This window comes from Polypterus senegalus, chromosome 10 (genome assembly GCF_016835505.1).
Source record: "Polypterus senegalus isolate Bchr_013 chromosome 10, ASM1683550v1, whole genome shotgun sequence".
NCBI lineage: Eukaryota > Metazoa > Chordata > Cladistia > Polypteriformes > Polypteridae > Polypterus > Polypterus senegalus.
Window position 1 is genome coordinate 127,456,453 of NC_053163.1, and position 19,956 is coordinate 127,476,408.

The 19,956-nt window shown below is 41.0% G+C and overlaps 1 protein-coding gene across 1 annotated transcript in view; it reads right to left on the reverse strand.

Annotated features, from left to right (window-relative positions):
* Positions 1-5,649: 5,649 nt before the first annotated feature.
* The window catches only part of nwd1 (NACHT and WD repeat domain containing 1), a 75,915-nt gene continuing 61,608 nt past the window's right edge, over positions 5,650-19,956 (reverse strand). The window contains exons 15-20 of the mRNA XM_039766572.1: positions 14,634-14,724; positions 14,279-14,433; positions 11,791-12,064; positions 10,479-11,029; positions 6,277-6,382; positions 5,650-6,175 (exon numbers count right to left, since the gene is read on the reverse strand). Of these exons, the coding sequence (XP_039622506.1) occupies positions 5,892-6,175; positions 6,277-6,382; positions 10,479-11,029; positions 11,791-12,064; positions 14,279-14,433; positions 14,634-14,724 (1,461 nt within the window). The 3' untranslated portion in view covers positions 5,650-5,891. The remainder of the gene's footprint in view (positions 6,176-6,276; positions 6,383-10,478; positions 11,030-11,790; positions 12,065-14,278; positions 14,434-14,633; positions 14,725-19,956) is intronic.

Genomic DNA, 19,956 nt, shown 5'->3' on the forward strand with positions numbered 1-19,956 from the left:
TTTTTCTAGAAGATTAATATTTTAGGAGCTTCTGGGATGGATAATTCTAGGAAGAATGGTCTCCTGGTGGCTATCTGCATGTTCCTATTCATGTATACAGTATAAAGAGTAAGATATATACTGTATACACATAGAGTCTCACTGAAAAAGTTCTTAGAGGGTCGTGAAGTTGTTTGGGTTCAAAAGCACCCCTAGAGGGGGAAAACACCGTCAAAATACCTTGAACTAGGTATACAAAGCTTGATAAAAATAAAAGGTTTATTTTACCAAAATGGTTGTGCAAGCGCAAAGCTCCAAAGAGCACGAAGGAGATGCCTGAAAAGGCAATGCGACACTCAGTAAACAAAGACCCAATACAGAATTCCAAATCATTGTCAAAATAGAGCAGAGGTTCAAAAATATCAGATGACACAGTCCCAAAATCCAAAAATTGTTGTCATGACAGAGCAGAGACCCAAAAAATCAGAAAGCGCAGTTCCAAAACAGAATCCAAGGGGCGAAGTCAAAAACAAAGCACAGGGTCGAAAATCTGGAAAACAAAGCAAAGCAATAGCACATTAACTCATCAAAACGCTCTCGACTCCAGCACATTCAATGAACCGCCAGGAACCATGGGAAACCCTCCCTTAAATAGGATGGAGGGCCATTCCTGGCAGTGATTGGCAGGGGGCCCCACCCCTTAGGGAGCCAACCACAGAACACAAGGGACAAAACCAAGGACAAATGAACACAAAGAAAAAAGTATACAATAAACAAAATAAATCTAAATACAAATAAATGGTATAAAATAACACAAAACAAACAAGAAACACAATTTTGAACACCAGCCAGGGGGAATATGCTGGCTGAACCATGACACAGAGATTTTTATTATATTCTGTTGTTTTCAATCCAGAACATTGAATGTGGTGTACGATCTCACATTAGTGGCAGCACTGCGGCCTCACAACAAGTCTCCGTGTCTCTGTGGCTTTCCTCCAGGTGTTTCGGTTTCCTCCCCCAGTCTAAAGACTTGCAAATTAGTTGCACTCTGATGTGTGTCTGTGTGTTAACCCTGTGATGGAATGGCACCCTGTCTAAGGATTCGTTCTGATTTGTACACAATGCTTACCGGGGTGAGCTTTAGCTTCCTCACAGCCCTGTTCTGGATAGAAATATTAGAAAATAGTTAATGAATGGATGGATAGATCTCACATTAACATTCTTCCAGAACAGCTCTTCATGTGAGCGCCACTGTTTAGCATTAACAGCCATGGTACTGCTGGACCTTCTACTCTTTTCAAGGTGTGAAGCACAATCAGGGATTGAAAATCCTGTAATTATCATGCAAGTAACTGGCTGTCAGTTCAATATTTTTATTAGGTATGCATGCATTTTTTTTTCTTTTTTCCAGTAAGAATTTTGTTAGTCACCACTGCAGCACATCAAGTGTTGCTGCTGCATCATAAATTATGCAATCTGGTTTAAAATCTGAACTCTGATGTTGTCTATATGGAGTTTGACCATTTTCGTCTATATCTGTGAAGGTATTCCTCTCAAATCCCCAAAAGCTGTGCAGGTTCAGTTTCTTGCCATTCCAGTCTAATCCTGTTTGGGATGGCCCTGCAATAGATGGGCGGTCATGAACAGGACTGTATCCTGTCTTGAATCCTTGCCATCATGGGCTCTCTTAGAGAGGAACATAGCAAATACAACAAAAGACGCCCAAAAGAGATTCTTCAGTACTTTTGTAGTAAAACAACAATCAAAGGAGAGGTGAAGTACATCAAGAATAGTAAAGGGGAATTAAAGAATACAGACTGTGAAATAGCCGATGCTCTAAATTCATATTTTTCTCAGTTCTTTACATGTGAGAAAGTTTTGTAGATAACCTCCCAGAGGTAAAAGAGACACTAAGAAGGTACTGATTGATTTAGAAATTGTAGAGGGAGAAGTGCTCTTTAGATTAAATAGGCTAAAATCAAACAAATCTACAGGACCAGATAATATTTATCTTTGAGTTTTTAAGGAGATTATATATATAAACCCTTGACACATATTTTTAGGTAGTCGCTGTGCACTGGAAAATGGCAAATGTTATCTCATTATATTAAAAGAGTCACCAGGTAGATCCAAGCAACTATATAGGCCAGTAAGCTTAATGTGCATCACAGGCAAATTAATGGAAGGAATTATTAAGGGACAAATTGAGCAACACATGGCAAGAACAGTAGTTTTACTGAACAGTCAGCAAGGATTCAAAAGAGGGACTTCATGTTTTACTAGATAGATAGATAGATAGATAGATAGATAGATAGATAGATAGATAGATAGATAGATAGATAGATAGATAGATAGATAGATATTTTATTAATTCCAAGAGGAAATTCACATACTCCAGCAGCAGCATACTGATAAAGAACAATATTAAATTAAAGAGTGAAAACAATGAAGGTATAACAGACAGACAATAATTTTGTATAATATTAACGTTTACCCGCCTGGGTGGAATTGAAGAGTCGCATAGTGTGGGGGAGGAACGATCTCCTCAGTCTGTCAGTGGAGCAGGACAGTGACAGCAGTCTGTTGCTGAAGCTTCTCCTCTGTCTGAAGATGATCCTGTTCAGTGGATGCTGTGGCTTCTCCATGATTGACAGGAGCCTACTCAGAGCCCATCGCTCTACCACAGATGTCAATCTATCCAGCTCTATGCCTACAATAGAGCCTGCCTTCCTCACCAGCTTGTCTAGTCGTGAGGCATCCCTCTTCTTTATGCTGCCTCCCCAGCACACCACCGCATAGAAGAGGGCGCTCGCCACAACCGCCTGATAGAACATCTGCAGCATCTTATTGCAGATGTTGAAGGACACCAGCCTTCCAAGGAAGTATCCTCTCTTGCACAGAACATCAGTATTGGCAGTCCAGTCCAATTTATCATCCAGCTGCACTCCCAGATATTTATAGATCTGCACCCTCTGCACACAGTCACCTCTGATAATCATGGGGTCCATGAGGGGCCTGTGTCTCCTAAAACCCACCACCAGCTTCTTGGTTTTGCTGGTGTTCAGTTGTAGATGGTTTAAGTCACACCATTTAACAAAGTCTTTGATTAGTTTCCTATACTCCTCTTCCTGCCCACTCCTGATGCAGCCCACAATAGCAGTGTCGTCTGCTAACTTTTGCACATGGCAGGACTCCAAGTTGTATTGGAGGTCCGATATATATAGGCTGAATAGAACCGGAGAAAGTACAGTCCCCTGCCGCACTCCTGTGCTGCTGACCACCATGTCAGACCTGCAGTTCCCGAGACGCACATACTGAGGTCTGTCTTTAAGTTAGTCTACGATCCATGCTATCAGGTATGAATCTACTCCCATCTCTGTCAGCTTGTCCCTAAGGAGCAGAGGTTGGATGCTGTAATTCTGTGAGGAAGCAGAAAAAGGATCAAAGTGGAGCTTATGATATTATTTATCTTGACTGTCAGAAAGCATTTGATAAGGTGCCACATTAGTGGCTGGGCATCAAATTAAAAAAGATGGGAGTTCAGGGTGAAGTGTGTAGATGGGTACAAAATGGGCTCAGAAACAGAGAGCAGAAGGTTACTGGAACCCTATAGACAGAAGAGAAGCTTGTCTGTCTGATGCCTCGTATTTTACATACCATAACAGATTGGGAAAAAGAATTCAAGGGCAAACATTGTTGCTGAAATTGCTGCAGCTGTTAACCATTCAGTCAACAAGCTATTGGCTGTCAAAAAAAGGGCCAAGCACAACTGCACTGGATGATCGGTGCTCTCTTGGTAAACATGACATGGGCTGCAATTTTCAGTTGTGTAATTTGAAATGGTGCAACGACAAGATCAGCGAATGGGGCTGGCAAATCTGACGAACACCATGACAAAAGTCACATAATGTTACATCGGCTTAACACTGGCACCTTTACTGTGATGGTTTATAATTAATTGATATTTAAATAAAGGAAGTTGTATTTTAAAATGCACACATGCAGCATAGGCTGGGGTTAGTAAGCATAGGCCTAACCGGGCCCTATACCAGAGTCACAAGTTTATGTCATCACGTTTATTCTGATATCATTTTTCAGAAATGTGTAAAAACCTTAGCAAATACTGTGAATCTAACAAGACTTGCACTTTATAACAATGAAGCTCTGAGTGGTCAAAGCATCAATAAATAGGCAGGCCTTCAGTCAATCAGTGGACACGCCAGGCTTTGAAATGGATGTGCTGGTGGAGGATGTGTGCACCACACACTGCTTCATTGGCCATCAAAAGTTTTCTTCAGCGTTGATGATTTCTTTTTTCCTTCTGATTTGCATTCTGACATAAACTACCACATAGAAGTGGCATCACCACCCTTGTCTGACTTAGGCCTTGTTCACACGGGCGTTAAAATCGGGCGTTTTTATTGCGTTCGTAGCGTCCGGTGAGCGCGGATCAAAACCCAACGAACGCAAGGAAACCGCTTCTAGTTCGTTTTCTGCGCGTTTATTTTACGCTTTGGAGGTGCCGGGGGGGTTGGGTGGCATTTCAGTGCATAACGCCGGTGTAAGCGCACACTCGACTACTGTTTCCTTACCTCAAAGTGACAAGTAGTCACTCTTCGGGGCTAACACCAAGTCGTATATTGCTTGATCGGCGTGGAATGTGACATTGCACCAGCTGCAGCAGACAATCAAAAGTGGAAACCGACATCCGACAGTAATTTAAAAACTTGCGCGGAAATTTTCGCATTTCTTCATAAAGCACAAAAACTTCCTTTAACCCGACGTTGTGCAGTCAGAGGATGAACCCAGTAGCGGCGGCGATTTTTTCTCTCCCTACGTCGCCGTATTACGAGTATTTTTAAAACAAGAAGATTAATATCTAACATAGCAGAATGGTCCATATTGAAAGGAGGCACCTCAAATAAAACGATAAGGGCTTTCATATCCAGTTCCCGACACTGCCTCCACAGGTTAACACACAAACTACAATTTGGGCTGCAGGCTGGCGTTAGACAGAGACAAACGAACGCCGGTGTAGAAGTCAATCGATCGCCACCACAAAATGCAACATAAGCGTCTAGGACGTTCAGAGCAAGTTCGTTTATCCAAAAACTTAACGCCCGTGTGAACAAGGTCTTACTTAGTGTAATACCTTCAACCTATTTCAGTTCATCTCTTTACTTGGATATTTGAATATTCATTAAATAAGAACAACAGGAACAGGGAAGAGATGGTGGTGTAATGGTTAGAGTTCTCAAGTACCTCAAGGACCCAGTATCCTGGGCAGTTAAAAACCAAGAATACGGCTGTTTACGACTAAAATAAGCAATAAGGGATCAAAATCTTAACAAGTGAGTCAACTAAGGGGAAGCAGAAGTATCACTTGAGCAATAAGTGGTTTTTATTAAGCAATTGGGTTGGAGCAAAAACCTGCAGCCACTGCGGCCCTCCAGGACCATGATTGAGGACCCCTGTCTTAAGAGGAAAAGGAATATAAAAGTTAATGCTACACTTATTTTTTTTAAGAAATTACAAACAAACAGACCATCAATGCCCACACTGCTTTGATCTAAAAGCAATTTCAATATGCAGCTTTCTGCTTGACACACATAAATTCACTCTTGAAATGCAACTATGAATTATTCATTTTATTGTACATTTCAGAAATGGAAGAAACATGAGTGAATTATATTTGGCACTTTGTTAAATACTGGATGACTGTAAGGTATATAGTGCAAGGTGCTATTTGAAGCATATATTCTTTTACTGGTTAGTTTCTTGAGACCCATGTCCTTAACAACTCGTTTCGCTTCTAAGCACGCAGGAATGGATTTCATTGTTGGGTCATCCGGAAGGCTAGCCAATTGCTTTTCAAAAATCCAGTACCTTCCACTTTCTCGTTTCATTGATTAGAGAAGATAGCACATCTGAGATGCTCTCACACCATCCCGCTGGGCCACCTTCTTCTGTGGATCAGGAGACGGTGATGGATACACAGGGGGAGGTTTACGGGAGTTCAAGGTGTACGATGCCCTGAAATTCTGCAGTGGGTTGTACTGTGGTGGGACCCTTCGGGGACAGGAGAATTTCTCCTTAATCACATAGCCCAGATAAGTGAGGGCAGTGAAGCCTTCAGAGGTAGGAATGATTCTTATGACAGAGGCATAAACGTACTGAACAGCCAGCAGAGTACCTGAATGATAAAAAGACACAAAATAGGTGACATCAAAGATGTGTTTTACCTCATTCCCTAACAATGGATTAATAGAATGCAGGAAAAAATGGTATCTTTACCATTGTCTACGTGCCAGACTTTGATTGTCCTATCATGGGATCCTGTAAACACAAACTGATCATCCTGGGAAAATGCAGCACAGAGGATTCCCTGAAAAAAGAAACTCTAAAAAAAATACACAATGAAATGAATTACAGTATGAAGACCTTAAGCAAGGGACTTATACATACTGAATATGATAGCCACTTTGAATATATGTTAACATCTAACTGCTTCAGTTAGTCAATTACAGGATTTTGACAACTTATAATAGTGTTTAACTTGCTAATAAATACAGTATACTCAACAACACAAATAAAATAGTGGGCATCATATTTATAATTCACTGCTCAAGATGAGCATCTCAGAGAGCCGAGTCCCAGTCCTGTCAGCACAGGACACAAAGAGGGAACCAACCCTGGATAGATGGCATTAAATCACGGGGTACACACACCCACACCCAGCTTATATTAAGGTGCCAGTTAATGTAACGTGAATGTTTTTATGATGTGGAATGAAAAAATTAGTAAATAAGCAGAAATCCACGTAGGCACAGGAAAAACTTACAGAATCTGCATTCCCATTGTGTGGACAAGGGGTTCAACTCAGGAGCTTATATCTGTGAGGTACTGTAGCAGCACTAACCACCACTACTCACAAGTATGTCTTATTAACAGAAATGGTGCAGGTGTGAATAGTGGGTCTTTGTACTATTGGATTTGATCTTGAGATGGTCCCAAACCCATAAAGCTAAGGAGGCCTAAATGTATAAAAGAAAAATGATATGATACAATACAGTATTATACACTATATTTGTAGATAAGGATACAAAATAAAAGGAAAAAATAATAAACATAAAGCCCTTCTGAACCTAACTAAAACGAATGTCTAACTGACTGGAAGGATTGCTGCCCCAATTGCCTACCTTCTGCTGACTCTTTACACCTTTTTCTTTTTGTGGTTTCTCTTCATTCTGCCAGTAATACATTTGCCACTACTACATCTCCCAACTTCAGGTATTACCAGGTTATGACCAGTAGATCCTTTAAAGTCCTGCACTAGGATTATTTCCTCTGAGTACCATTTCTGGGGTTGGGAAAGGGCTAAGCAACTCTTGTTATCATCATGTCAGTACCAACACTACCAGCCCCAGGGTCCCTGCAATTAGACAATTAGCTTCTGATAGGCAATTAGATTAGCCTAACTCGAGTCAACATGTGGATGTATGTTAAGGTTTACCATCAAACTCGTTGCTTCTTTGCTTGACATAATGGGAAAATCAAAAGAAATCAGCCAAGAGGAGGAGGCCTATGAACCTGTCCTAGTTACACCAGTTCTGTATGTAGCAATGGGCTAAAATTCCAGTGACTTATTGTAAGAAGCTTGTAAAAGTGATTTGGAACTCATTACTGCTTGGAACTCCTAGTTCATGACAGCTACTCTCCATAGAGTCTTGGAGCTGGAAACACAGAACTAGGGATCCACTCTTCCAAGCCAGGCTATGTGCCAGTGACTGAGTCCACTCTGAGAAGACTGAGAAGCAGCCATTACTTCAGAAAAGGAACTCCAGCACCTACACACTCGTGCAACACAGAGTTACACTTTTCCCTATGAAGTTGCAGAATATACAGCCTAACAATGAGCTGAGAAAGGTGACATCACACCACACTATGGGCTAGGGACCATGTAGCAAAAACTTAAACTGCATTAAATGCAAAAAGAGTCCTCTATTTGACATTAGAAATGACACTCAACTGCACACAGCGTCAGACACCATACTTAAAGACTTGGGACCATAAATCTGTTTATCTGTGGTAAGATTAATTTGAAGTCTAAATGGCCAGCAAGAAGCCAGCCTCTTCTGTGTTGTGTTTGTCTCATCTGTCTTACATCCTGTCTTCTATGTTGATATATATATATATATATATATATATATATATATATATATATATATATATATATATATATACACACACACGAGTTATCACATTTCTATAATCCTTGCATTTTTCAATAAAATTGTATTACTCTGCTTTTTAAAAGTAGTGCTTCAGTTACGTTGATAGACGTTTAATGGTGGGAAATCCCTTCTAAAGAGAAAGATAAAGAAAATAATGTGGAAGCCTTACCAGATTATTTCATTAATGACTGGTTTAGCCAAAGACTAATCTGAAAATGAATGAACTGATTGGCTAACATCAATCAATCAATTCTTTTCTTCACATCAATTTACGTTAAACTCTATGGATTTTACAGAATTACTCCACTTTTTCACTTTAATAATACAGCTGGTTTCTGTGCTCATACAGGTGATGGAATGAATGGTTTAAAGTGATTTTCTTTTTATGAGTCAGTAGTAAGGATCAAACCAGAAACATTGTGCTTTACAGTCCAGGGCCTTAACCACTAGGCCAAGGCAGATTTGACTTTGAGTCAACACAGGAGGACTGTTGTAAGCTCATTTGTTAATTTGCAAAGTTAGGACATATTAGTTCTAATGGTGTTCCTTCATGTCTGTTTTTGACATTCTTGATTTGTTTATTGTGGTTTGTGTTGATGTCTCACAGTTTCAGACTCCTTGGTTCAAATCTCAGGAGTCTGTACATTATCCCACATCACAAAGACGTGTGTTAGGTTCATTGGTAAAATTAAATTGGCTCAGCATGAGTGTCTCATGTGCCCAAGGCTGATTACTGCAGATGTTTTTGGGAAAGGCATAACCAACCCTGGGTCAGAAAATGAATGCATAATCTGCTGATATGAAGGTAGACTTGAAGTTAAGTCATGTTTATCAATTAGACATCTTGAGGACCTGTTGCCTCATTTATAAAACTTTGTGTGGATTTGAGTGTGAAAATATGCACATGCCAAAAAAGCAGAAAAATACTGCATGTACAGTACGCCAAAAAAGATTTATATGAACTGGCTTACACACACTTCTACACAATTTACCTTTTAAAAATCACAATCTCCATTCAAATGTGTATACGTGAACATGTCTTAAATGCGACTCTGAAACATCCATATACTGTATATAGCGCATATCTATCAACCTCATACATATGCAATCACTTCATTGGCTGGTAGAGCAGCCTCTTCCCATCTGACACATCGAGACCCTGCCACCTGCATTCAAAAGTATCTGGCTGCGCTCCACAATTGAGAGCAAAAGATCATGTGCGGAATTATAACACCTCTCCTCTGCGTTCTGAGAGTCAGGTAAAGACATAAGGTGCCAGGGTCTGAGTGGTCCATGTAATGACGTGATTGCTGTTACAATGAATAGTACAGGCTATGTGAAAGACTGAGGGTTCAGCCAGTTACCTCACCAACCAGCTGGCTACCATGTAAAGCACCATCATGCCTGTCAAAGCTATTTTGCCTCAAAATGAATGAATCATAGGCTGATCCAGGCCATGGAGACACAAGGGTTGTTAGTCTCATCTTGGCATCACAATGGGATGTTGTGCTCACATTTAAAAAAAAGCAGCTTCATTCTCACTAGGTGTCATTACTGCAATATGAGTATAGTAAATTGCTCCAGTTACATTAAGAGAACTTGACAATGCACATTGCCTTTTTATGTTGACAAAAACATTTTATATTTTATGTATGTACACCCACACCATATGAAAAATGGAAGTAGTGCCTCATGGGTTGGTCAATGGCTTTCAGCACAGCGGTCACAAAGGAGTGAGGTCTGCCTGAGATACTGTTGACCTGTCAGCCAGTTCCCTGACAAATGACAATAGGTAGCCGATATAAACTGATGAAAAACCCAAAACGTTCTTCAGTGCAAATATGCAACAGTGTCTCTCTTAAGAGGGAGCTAAAATATAGTCTGAACACCATATTCAACACTTTTGAGGTGTAATATGTTTGTCACATCAACGCACATTATAATAACAGCTCAGTGATATGAATTATAATACATGCAAGTTGTCATTTAGCTGGTTTGACTGCATTTCCCTACTTGATCACGGATGTTGTCATTTCCCAGTTTCTCCAAAATGTTGTGAACACATGGATCAGTGTTCCCCCATCAAGATTTCTTTTACTAATCCTGATGTTTGCGTGGGAAGTAGTGTACACACATTTCAAGCCTCTTTTTGCATGTACACAAGCTTAATAAATGAGGCTTCTGATCTTCTGAGCTGAAAAGATTCCACTATTTGCCACAAAGGTTTTACAGATTTTGTTTATCAAATTTAAAGTGACTTACCTTATAGTCTATTTCATGGTCTAGAAGGCTAAGGTTCAAGTCCCACAGGCGCTGCACCGAATCTTGCGAGCCAATCAGAGCGTGCGTTTCAGCATGGCTGACCGCTATGCAGGTGATGTTGCTGCCGTGTGACTTCAGAGGCACAGAGGTAGACTCTTTCAGGAGGTGCAGAGTCACTTCTCCAGCCTCTGTCCCGTAGACTATGCGGTAGTTAGAAAGTACAGCTATGCTAGTAATGATTTCTTTTTGAGGAAGTACGAAGGTGTGATCAGGCCCCTCGACCATGCAGTGCTCCATGCCAGGGTAGATATCATATAGTAAGATTGTGTCCTCATAGGCCACTGCCAGCCATTCCTCCTTTGGGCTCACTCCAAAGCAGCAGACTTTTTGACGGGAAGCAGGGGGTGGAAGGCACATCGTGTCTGAGGGGGAATCCAGAGGGAAAACCAGCACTGTGCCAGATACCAGCCCACAAAACAGGAGTCTCTTGGCCTGTGCAATTTCCAGACAGCAGACTTCGGCTGAAGTATCAATAGTGTCTTTGGTCACACCTGTTAATAACAACACATTGAGAGATGGTTGGGCAGTAAGCATGTGATGTAGTAGATTAGACCATTCCCATGGTCATGCTTCTTTCCCACTTCCTATATTCATCTACCAATCATGCCATCTTGTTATAACATAACACCATGAATGCCCAACTATAGCAGTGCCTATTTATCCAGGTCCAGCAGAGGGTGCACATACTGTAGTCATGTAGTCACTGCCTTTGTGAAGCACACACACTCTCTCCATTTCTGAGTGGGCTTTTTTTGGGTACTCCTTCTACATCTTACAGAAATATAAAGGCAACAGGTTACTCTGCATTGGGCAAGTGTCATGTGCTGGATTGGTACCTTACCCAAGAACTGGTTTCTGCCTTTCATCTGAAGCTACTAAGAAAGCTACAGCTCCCCAAGTCCCCAACATTGGATTTAGTGGTTTGAATTAATAGATTGAGGGCTGGATGACTTTTACTGCCAAATTAGTAATATGAACACCTAAATAGTTAAGCCTGTTGTGCCTATTGGGCTGTGAATGACTCCAGCAAGAAAATGGCTTTGATTTGTCCATACCAAAGTGAAAAATGCCATTTGCAGAGGATGCAACAGCTACACCTTAATCCACACTTGCCTTTAAATGAATTCCACTATTAATAGGCTAAGTATGCATTCAGTTCCCTTCTCCCTCCCCCCTATACCCCCCTTATTGCTGACAGTCAGATGTTAGTGACAGGGTGAGACCCCTATCCTACCGCCTCTTCAGTTCCTACCTTCTTCATCATCCCAGATGACAATCTTCTTCTTATCTGAGGCCTGTGGGAAGTATACCAGGTCCCCAGAGTGAAGGAGTGTTGTCATTGAGCTGCGCTGAGGCACTGGAAGTTTTGTCCTATGGCTCTTATCGTAGCCTAGATGCCAGAACTTCAAGTAGTAGGTGCTTCGGGAAGCAGAGACAACAACATCACGAAAGAGTGCCAGTGTGCTCACGGGGGCACCCATCCCACGGAAAGAATCTAGCAAGAGTCCATTGTATAGACTCCATACCTGGGATAAAAGAGAGAAAGAAAAGTGTCAGGTTTTGTTAATTACTAGTTTTAAACACACATTCCAGATTCACATATAACTGTCTGGGCAATGGGATGTAGTGGTTAAAGCTTTCGACTTCAGACTCTGAGGGTGTAGGTTCAAATCCCATTTCTAACACTGTGTGGCCATGAGCAAGTCACTTCATCTGCCTGTGCTCCATTTGGAAAGAAAAAAAGAAATGTGACAAACTGTATCTCTCAAACATTGTAAATCACCTTAGATAAAGGTGTCAGACGAGCATTAATATTTGTCTGCTTTGTGGAAAACATACTACATGTTTCTTAATCCTAATCCTGTAATTTCTAGCAATGCTAGAGCTGTCTAGGTGATAAGAATGCTGGGCTGGCATATCCTGCACTAGAACTACAGCAACTTCAGCGCTTGCTATCTACAGAAGTTCTCAAACAACTCCTCCAAAGTGGGCTGAAATAATAATGGAGATGAGTCGGAGTACAGAAAGCTGGTAGTGGACTTCATTTTGTGGTGCAAGACAAATGAAACAGGCTGGACTTTCAGTGGATTAAGGAGTCCTTGAAACCACTTTCCATTCAGCAGGAGGAAGTGGAGGTGGTGTACGGCAGTAGGTCTCTAGGGGTTCCATATTAATAGCAAACTGGTCTGACAACACTGTGGCCAGAAGGGCCAGAGTAGACTTTACATGCTGAGAAGACTCGGGTCTTTTGATGTGTGCAGCATATCACTGGAAATGCTTTACCAGTCCATTGTAGCCAGTGTTTTGTTCTTCATGGTGGTCTCCTGGGATAGCAACTTGGGTTCAGGTAATGTAAAATGCCTGAACAGCCCTATCAGTAAAGCAATCTCTGTCTCAGGACATGTCTCTGGACACTCTGAAGGCTGTTGTGGAAAAGAGGATGGTGACAAACTTGAATGCCATCATGAATAATTCTGCCTATTCCCTCCAGTGGAGCTTTTTTGGAGTCCTTACAGCTACAGACTCATTCCTCCACAATACAGTAAGATGGGCCTCTCGGGACCTTTTCTGACTGCTGCCTTCGGGTACTTCAATGCTACCTCCCAACATCCCTTCCCTCACTCCAACCAGAAGCCACAGGAAAATAGTACAGGTATCAATTTGCATCTGTTATTTTAGCATAACATTTATTGTATTGTATGTTTATTTCTATTGTCATATACTGTACTTTAAGCTGGCAAATGTGAATCTTATGTTTTGGCTGCAATATGGATTTGAATTTCCCCTTGGCTATTAAAAAAAATATATAATCTAATCTAAGACGTGCCACTACTTGCCAATTGAGACACCCAGCCAGCCTTTGACTGGTGTTACTAACTGAAGGGGCAAAGCCTACTGCCAGACATGCCATCTGCAGCCGAATGGGGTTAAATAGTGAGATTAGGCATCTGAGTAATGCAAGCATGTAAACTGTTGGTGTTAAGGTCAGGGGTGGTCTAATGAAAATGTACTCAGTACAGGGCTGTTTAGGTGCAATTTGTATGTTTGCTCATTCTAACTGAGGGGATTATGGCAGTTTTGAAAGTTTGGTGCAACAATATAAAGGAATGGACTCAAATCTAAGAGAGTGGAAGTGCTGGCACTGACTGAACTGAAGGTCAGATCTCAGATGCTTTTTAATAATTTGCGGTTGTATGTCTCAGCATGAATTGTGATGCTATGACTGGTCATGCAACACATGGTGTATGTCAGATTTGAGAATTTCAGTCCAGGGTTTCAACTACTGACTCAGGATAATAATAAAAGATGCCAATTTGTGAACAGAGCTATTGGATATGGGCATAGTGCCAGCTATAATAGACATCATGCAAGGACAGATGACATTAAGTGATGAAGCAATTCTCAGATGAGAGCTGACTACTGATGATAAGTGCAGGGGGAATTTCAGCAGGGAAGCGTGCTAGTCTGGGCTGGCATTGACACTTCATGAATTAAAATATTGATGACGATAGGGTAATGTCACAAGTCAGTGATGGGTGGTCCTGGGTGACAGGTGAATGTCTAGCACTAAACAATGCTATTATTCACTAGAATTATCCCACAATTAGAAATAAGATTGAATATGTATGTTTGCAATGTTTTCTCCACTTACTCACGTATTTGTAATAGCATGTCCACTTGTGTAGAAATGTGTGTAATGTAAAAATTACTTCTGACTTGCTGCTTTTACGAATACTAACCCGTATGGTCTCATCTTTGGAACCACTAACTATAACTTCCTGGGCAACGCTCACAACAGCAGATTGCACCTCCTCATCATGCTCCAGATGGTCAGCATACATTTGTACCATGGCATTTGACTTAACCTGTAATGTAGCGATGAAATTCCCATAACCTGTAACAAAAACAAATAAATATAAGAGGACATATAATGGTCATATGGTTTTGATTCTGCACAGTAGGTACAATGGGATGTGGTGGAAATCATACTGTGGAATGAAATGGGATGGTTTTCTTGTAAAGACCACTCAAGAGTTTCTGTATTTTGTTATTGTGTTCATTTTTTCAGACTGGGATGACTGGTTAGACTCTTACCTGCACATATGATGGTCTCATCCTCAGAAAGTGCAAGAAGTGACACTGCAGACTCAACATTTTCTACCACATAACGGCCATTGGTTGAAATCTGAAGGGAGGAACAGTAAAAAAGAGGTGTCAATGAAAGTGGATGTTTGGGAAAGGCATAAGGAATATTATTCAAGATCTGATATTACAGTAAGATGCTAATCTACAACTGGAGATCACACAGGGAGAAGCAGAAATTAAGCCTTTCATTGGACAGCCTATGTGATTTATAAAATGGGAGAGCCAGAAGAAGAAAACGACAGTCTGTGAATGAGGAGCATATGTTGATGGGTGAAGAGGTGGTTGTGAGTGTGAGGGGTGGATCCTTGAAAGATTGTTGACTGGCTGTAATTTAAAGAGGGGTGGAGCCAGGAAAGAAGGAGGGAGGAGGGAGGGTTGTCAGTTTGTTGAAGAGCACTTGGAGGGTCAAAGAATAATTTGTGATTAGTGGACACTTGTAGAAGACACCGGTCTTGCTATATGGTTGCAAGACATGACCTGAGATGAAGAGTGGACTTCTTCGGTACTGTGTCTCTCTTGAAAAATCCTTGGGTCCTGTTGGTTTAACTTTGTGTCAAATGAGCAATTGCTCATGGAGTCCCGAATGAGACACATTACCTGCATTGTGTGGTGGGTACGGCAATGCACTGTACCAGTGTATGCTCCTCAACTTGACTTGACTTGTACAAGAGTGGAGTCATAAATAAAGGAAGGATAAATAGGTTTATCAACTCTTAAGCTACTCTGTAAACTTTAATCATTGTTGAATGTGTATTTTTTCTAATTATTATGATTATTAATTTTATTATTATTACTTTTTCTCAGCTTGTGGTGGTTGCATTTTTTGAAAACCCCACCTGGTTCCTTAACTCTTTTTGTCCAATGGTCACAATTTTATGAAGTACATAGGCAATTCCAAGGAGAGAGGTCTTCTGAACTTTAGCATAACTTGCTTTACCTTTAACTTTTTCAAAATATTTTTGGAGACCTAATCCAAGTGGTCTAATTACGATGGAAATCGCACAAGCTTTTGTGTTCCACATGTACAAGACCTCAATCTCAAGGTCTTTGTATTTGCTGAGAATTTCTGCCTCTGTAACTTATATGTTTGCGTCACCTGGCACAGCCATGTCAATGAGCAGACATCACCCCTTGCTTCTGTCATGGAAAATGATGTTTGGTTGTTTAGCTTCAATGGAACGATCAGTGTTCACAGTCATTTATAACAATGGTGTTCTCCATCTCAACAACCTTTCTAGGCTGGTGATTTTACCAATGAGCAAGCACAGGCAGACTAACCTCACAAAATACTGACCAGCGCAGGTTGCTAACTATCGCAGTGTGTCGATAATTGCATATTTTTTGGACTATCAGCAAGCATTAAGCAACAATAGGACCTATGTGCTCTTCTAGTTGCTGGAATATCAACATACATATATACTGAGAATATTCTTCTGATGATCGTTAAGTGCCTGAGCTGCCATGAGAAGACTTTCTGTCTGACACTTCAGCCCAGAGCCTCGCAGCAATCAAAAAATCAGTTTCTTGCTGATGTAGTTGTTCAAAATCTGTCTGTAGAACTGACCATGGAGTGGTTTTGATAAGAGGTTGTTGATTTTTTGTTGACTAGTAAAGCTTTCATCCAACACTTGATGACCTCGAGACTAGATCCTATTGTCTACCGACAAATTTTAGAACTGAATTCTTGGCACATGATTTCTTTGCTGATTTTGTCAAGGGGCACTTTCTCCTCTGCTTTTCATGTTTCATTATGAGTCTGGTATATTTGTCTGTTCCAATCTTGTTTGCTACAGCCGACAACCTCAGGGTGTACATTCAGTGTAAATTCAGCAGGATATTTCTTACTATTATTATTATTATAAAATCAGTTATTTTTAAATCATTAAAAATAAAGTGGATTTTACAAGAAGTTGTTTTTATGTTTAACTAGCAAAATACCCGCGCTTCGCAGCGGAGAAGTAGTGTGTTAAAGAAGTAATGATAAAGAAAAGGAAACATCTTGAAAATAACGTAACATGATCGTCAATGTAATTGTTTTGTCACTGTTATGAGTGTTGCTGTCATATATATATATATATATATATATATATATATATATATATATATATATATATATATATATATATATATATATACCACATACACACACACATTATATCTATATCATATCTATATATATATATAGCAAAATACCCGCACTGCCTTAAAAGTTTTATTAAGAAGAAAATTAAACCTTTTTAAACTGAGGGAAAATATGCCAATAATTATTTGTTAAGGATCTCTTTGTATACCACATTGTGAGTTTGGCCCTCCGGTTGTAATATGACCAAGCTGTGCGCTGAGCTTACTCTTAAGCATGCAAGTACAGTTGGCCATGTGAACAGTAATCTTGTTTCAAATCTCACAGCTTGGATTGCTGCTGTCATAATCGGTTTGAGTTTCATGGTTTGTTTCAATTACGACAGTATTTGTAGGGCTTGTGTTGAAGTGACATTCAGCATCTGTCAAGCGTTGTAAGTATACAACCAGTTTCATCGATAACTTCACATCCAGCTTTTGAGAGTTTAAACATTCATAAACATCAAAGTATCCACTACTGAAATCATCACCTGTCAATCTAAGATGTTTAAGAGGCATTGGCGGTTGTCCAAAGGTGTAAAATATTTGGCCATTTCGGTCCACTTGAAAGCGACAACCGGACAATTCAGCGGCAGCCATCAACTCACATGCAGATGCATAGGTGAAGGGCTTAAGCATTTCACTCTTATAGTGCTCCTGTGTAGTATAATTATCTCCTGTACCGTCATCAGTCCACACCTTGTACCTGTCCCAGTCATTCAATACATAAGACACAATGTTCCTCCAGATATCAAGAGTGAGCCTGATATGGCCGTGCAATATGTAACAAAGAGAATGGAAAAGATAGGTGCCATCTCCGGGCATGGAAACTACTCGGTAAATGACAGTTCTTTGATCGATGGTTATCACCTCGATAGACATGTTAATGCGGGTTAGGTTGGAATGATAAAGGAAATGGGTACCTGAACAATGTAAAGTAAGTCTAAAATACCTGTACAATAACTATAATCGTAATAAATGAACAATAAAACAGCAGAGAAGCTGTGGATTAAATAAAAAGGCTGTAGTTATCAGCAGGGAGACGTGAATCCCGTGGCGAAGCAAGGAAGGGAATGTAGAGACCGGAGCGACGGACGGCCTTATATAGGCAGGCAGCCAACAACGTGGGAGGCGTTGGGATGGGGGACCCAATGCCACCTCACACGGTGACTGAGCTGCAGGCTATGGACGTATATATGTACGTAAATAGGATTCAGTTAGTGTTGGGAACCCGCGTACCAAATTTCTTGAAGATGGGCCCATAAGTAACAAAGACTGTTGAAAAGTTCAGTATGGCGGCCGAAAGTGGCATCATACCATCGAAATAAGTACGTACATCAGTTTCGGTTAGCGCAGGGAAGCCGCCTACCAAATTTCGTGAAGATGGGGCCATGAATAAGAAAGTTCAACATGGCGGACGTTGTTGACCATTATGAGTAGAATTTCGAAATGAAACCTGCTTAACTTTTGTAAGTAAGCTGTAACGAATGAGCCTGCCAAATTTCAGCCTTCTACCTACACGGGAAGTTGGAGAATTAGTGACGTTTGGAAAATTCAATATGGCGGCCGACAGTGGCGTCATACCACCGAAATAAGTATGTACATCGGTTTCGGTTAGCGCAGGGAAGCCGCCTACCAAATTTCGTGAAGATGGGGCCATAAATAAGAAAGTTCAACATGGCGGACGTTGTCGACCGTTATCGACCGTTATGACCATTACGTGTAGGATTTTGAAATGAAACCTGCTTAACTTTTGTAAGTAAGCTGTAAGGAATGAGCCTGCCAAATTTCAGCCTTCTACCTACACGGGAAGTTGGAGAATTAGTGATGAGTCAGTGAGTGAGTGAGTGAGTGAGTGAGTGAGTGAGTGAGTGAGTGAGTGAGTGAGTGAGTGAGTGAGTGAGTGAGTGAGGGCTTTGCCTTTTATTAGTATAGATAGATAATGACATATTTCTGAAAGTACACTGTATTAGAAATGTGTAAAGCACATGGAGCTGCATGTGTTAAATGAGCTATTTAAATTTATAATCATGCCAGAACCTACAACACATCAACCTCACATAGATGTGGGAAAAGACGAAGAGGAAGAAGATTAAATAATAATATACTATATGAAAAAAAATGAGGGCTGCTAGTCTATGACTGAACGGTATTTGGTAAGGGGCAGAGCTCGGTTTAAAAGCTAGCAGTCTGTAACCATGGAGTACTTCGTGGAAGATGGAGCTTAAAGAGAGAGCAGCCACTCTGTAACTGGAATGAACCTGGTGGGGAGCCAAGTGATACATGAGAGCTGTCAGTTTATGGCAAGAGAAGATTAGCTGAGGGACAGAGCCATGAAAATGAGATGAAAGTCTTTGGCTGGATAATACTCAATGATGGGCCACCCCAGGGAACTGAATGCTGCCTGTCTGTAAATGGAGAACACTTAGTCAGAGGCAGAGCCAAAAGTGAGAATTTACAAAGTATGATTGGGGAACACCAGCTGAGGGGCACAGCTAAGAAAGTCAGTGGATAGCATTTCCTGAGGGATTGGTCTGACGTGATGGACTGGCTTTGCAAGGATTGAGAGTTACATATATGAATAACAAGACAAAGCCACCGTACTGAAACACACCCATGATTATTTGTAATCAACATGCCAAAATGTAAATGGTTTTGTAGAAGACAGTGTATTTAATGACAAATGTCACCATATGACTGGATGAATTAATTTGCTGATATTGTGGTGGACAGGTGGGGATTCAACCCAGCCGGAACACCTGGAAGAACCAGGAGAGGGACAATACCTCCCACGGGCCACAAAAGGGCAGCCGCCCTGGTCTGTGTGGGTGCCATGGGAACAGAGCTTGGAAGCTCATCCCTGTTGGGGCCCGTGGCACCTGGATAATTATGGAGCCCTGGAAGGCAGCACTTCCACCATATCAGGAAGTCCTGCTGGAAGATCATCAGGAAGCACCTGGAGCTCATCCGCGTGAACTAAAAAAGAGGACACCTCACTCCACTCGAGGAGCCGGAGTCGGGTGGAAGAGGACGGAGCTTGGGAGGAGTGGAGTAGAGGTGGCAATAGAAAGAGAATAAAAGGACTGTAAGCCATTATTGTGGGTTGGTGCACTGACTGTATTGTGTGAGCAGGTACAAAAGGAATTAAAAGTGT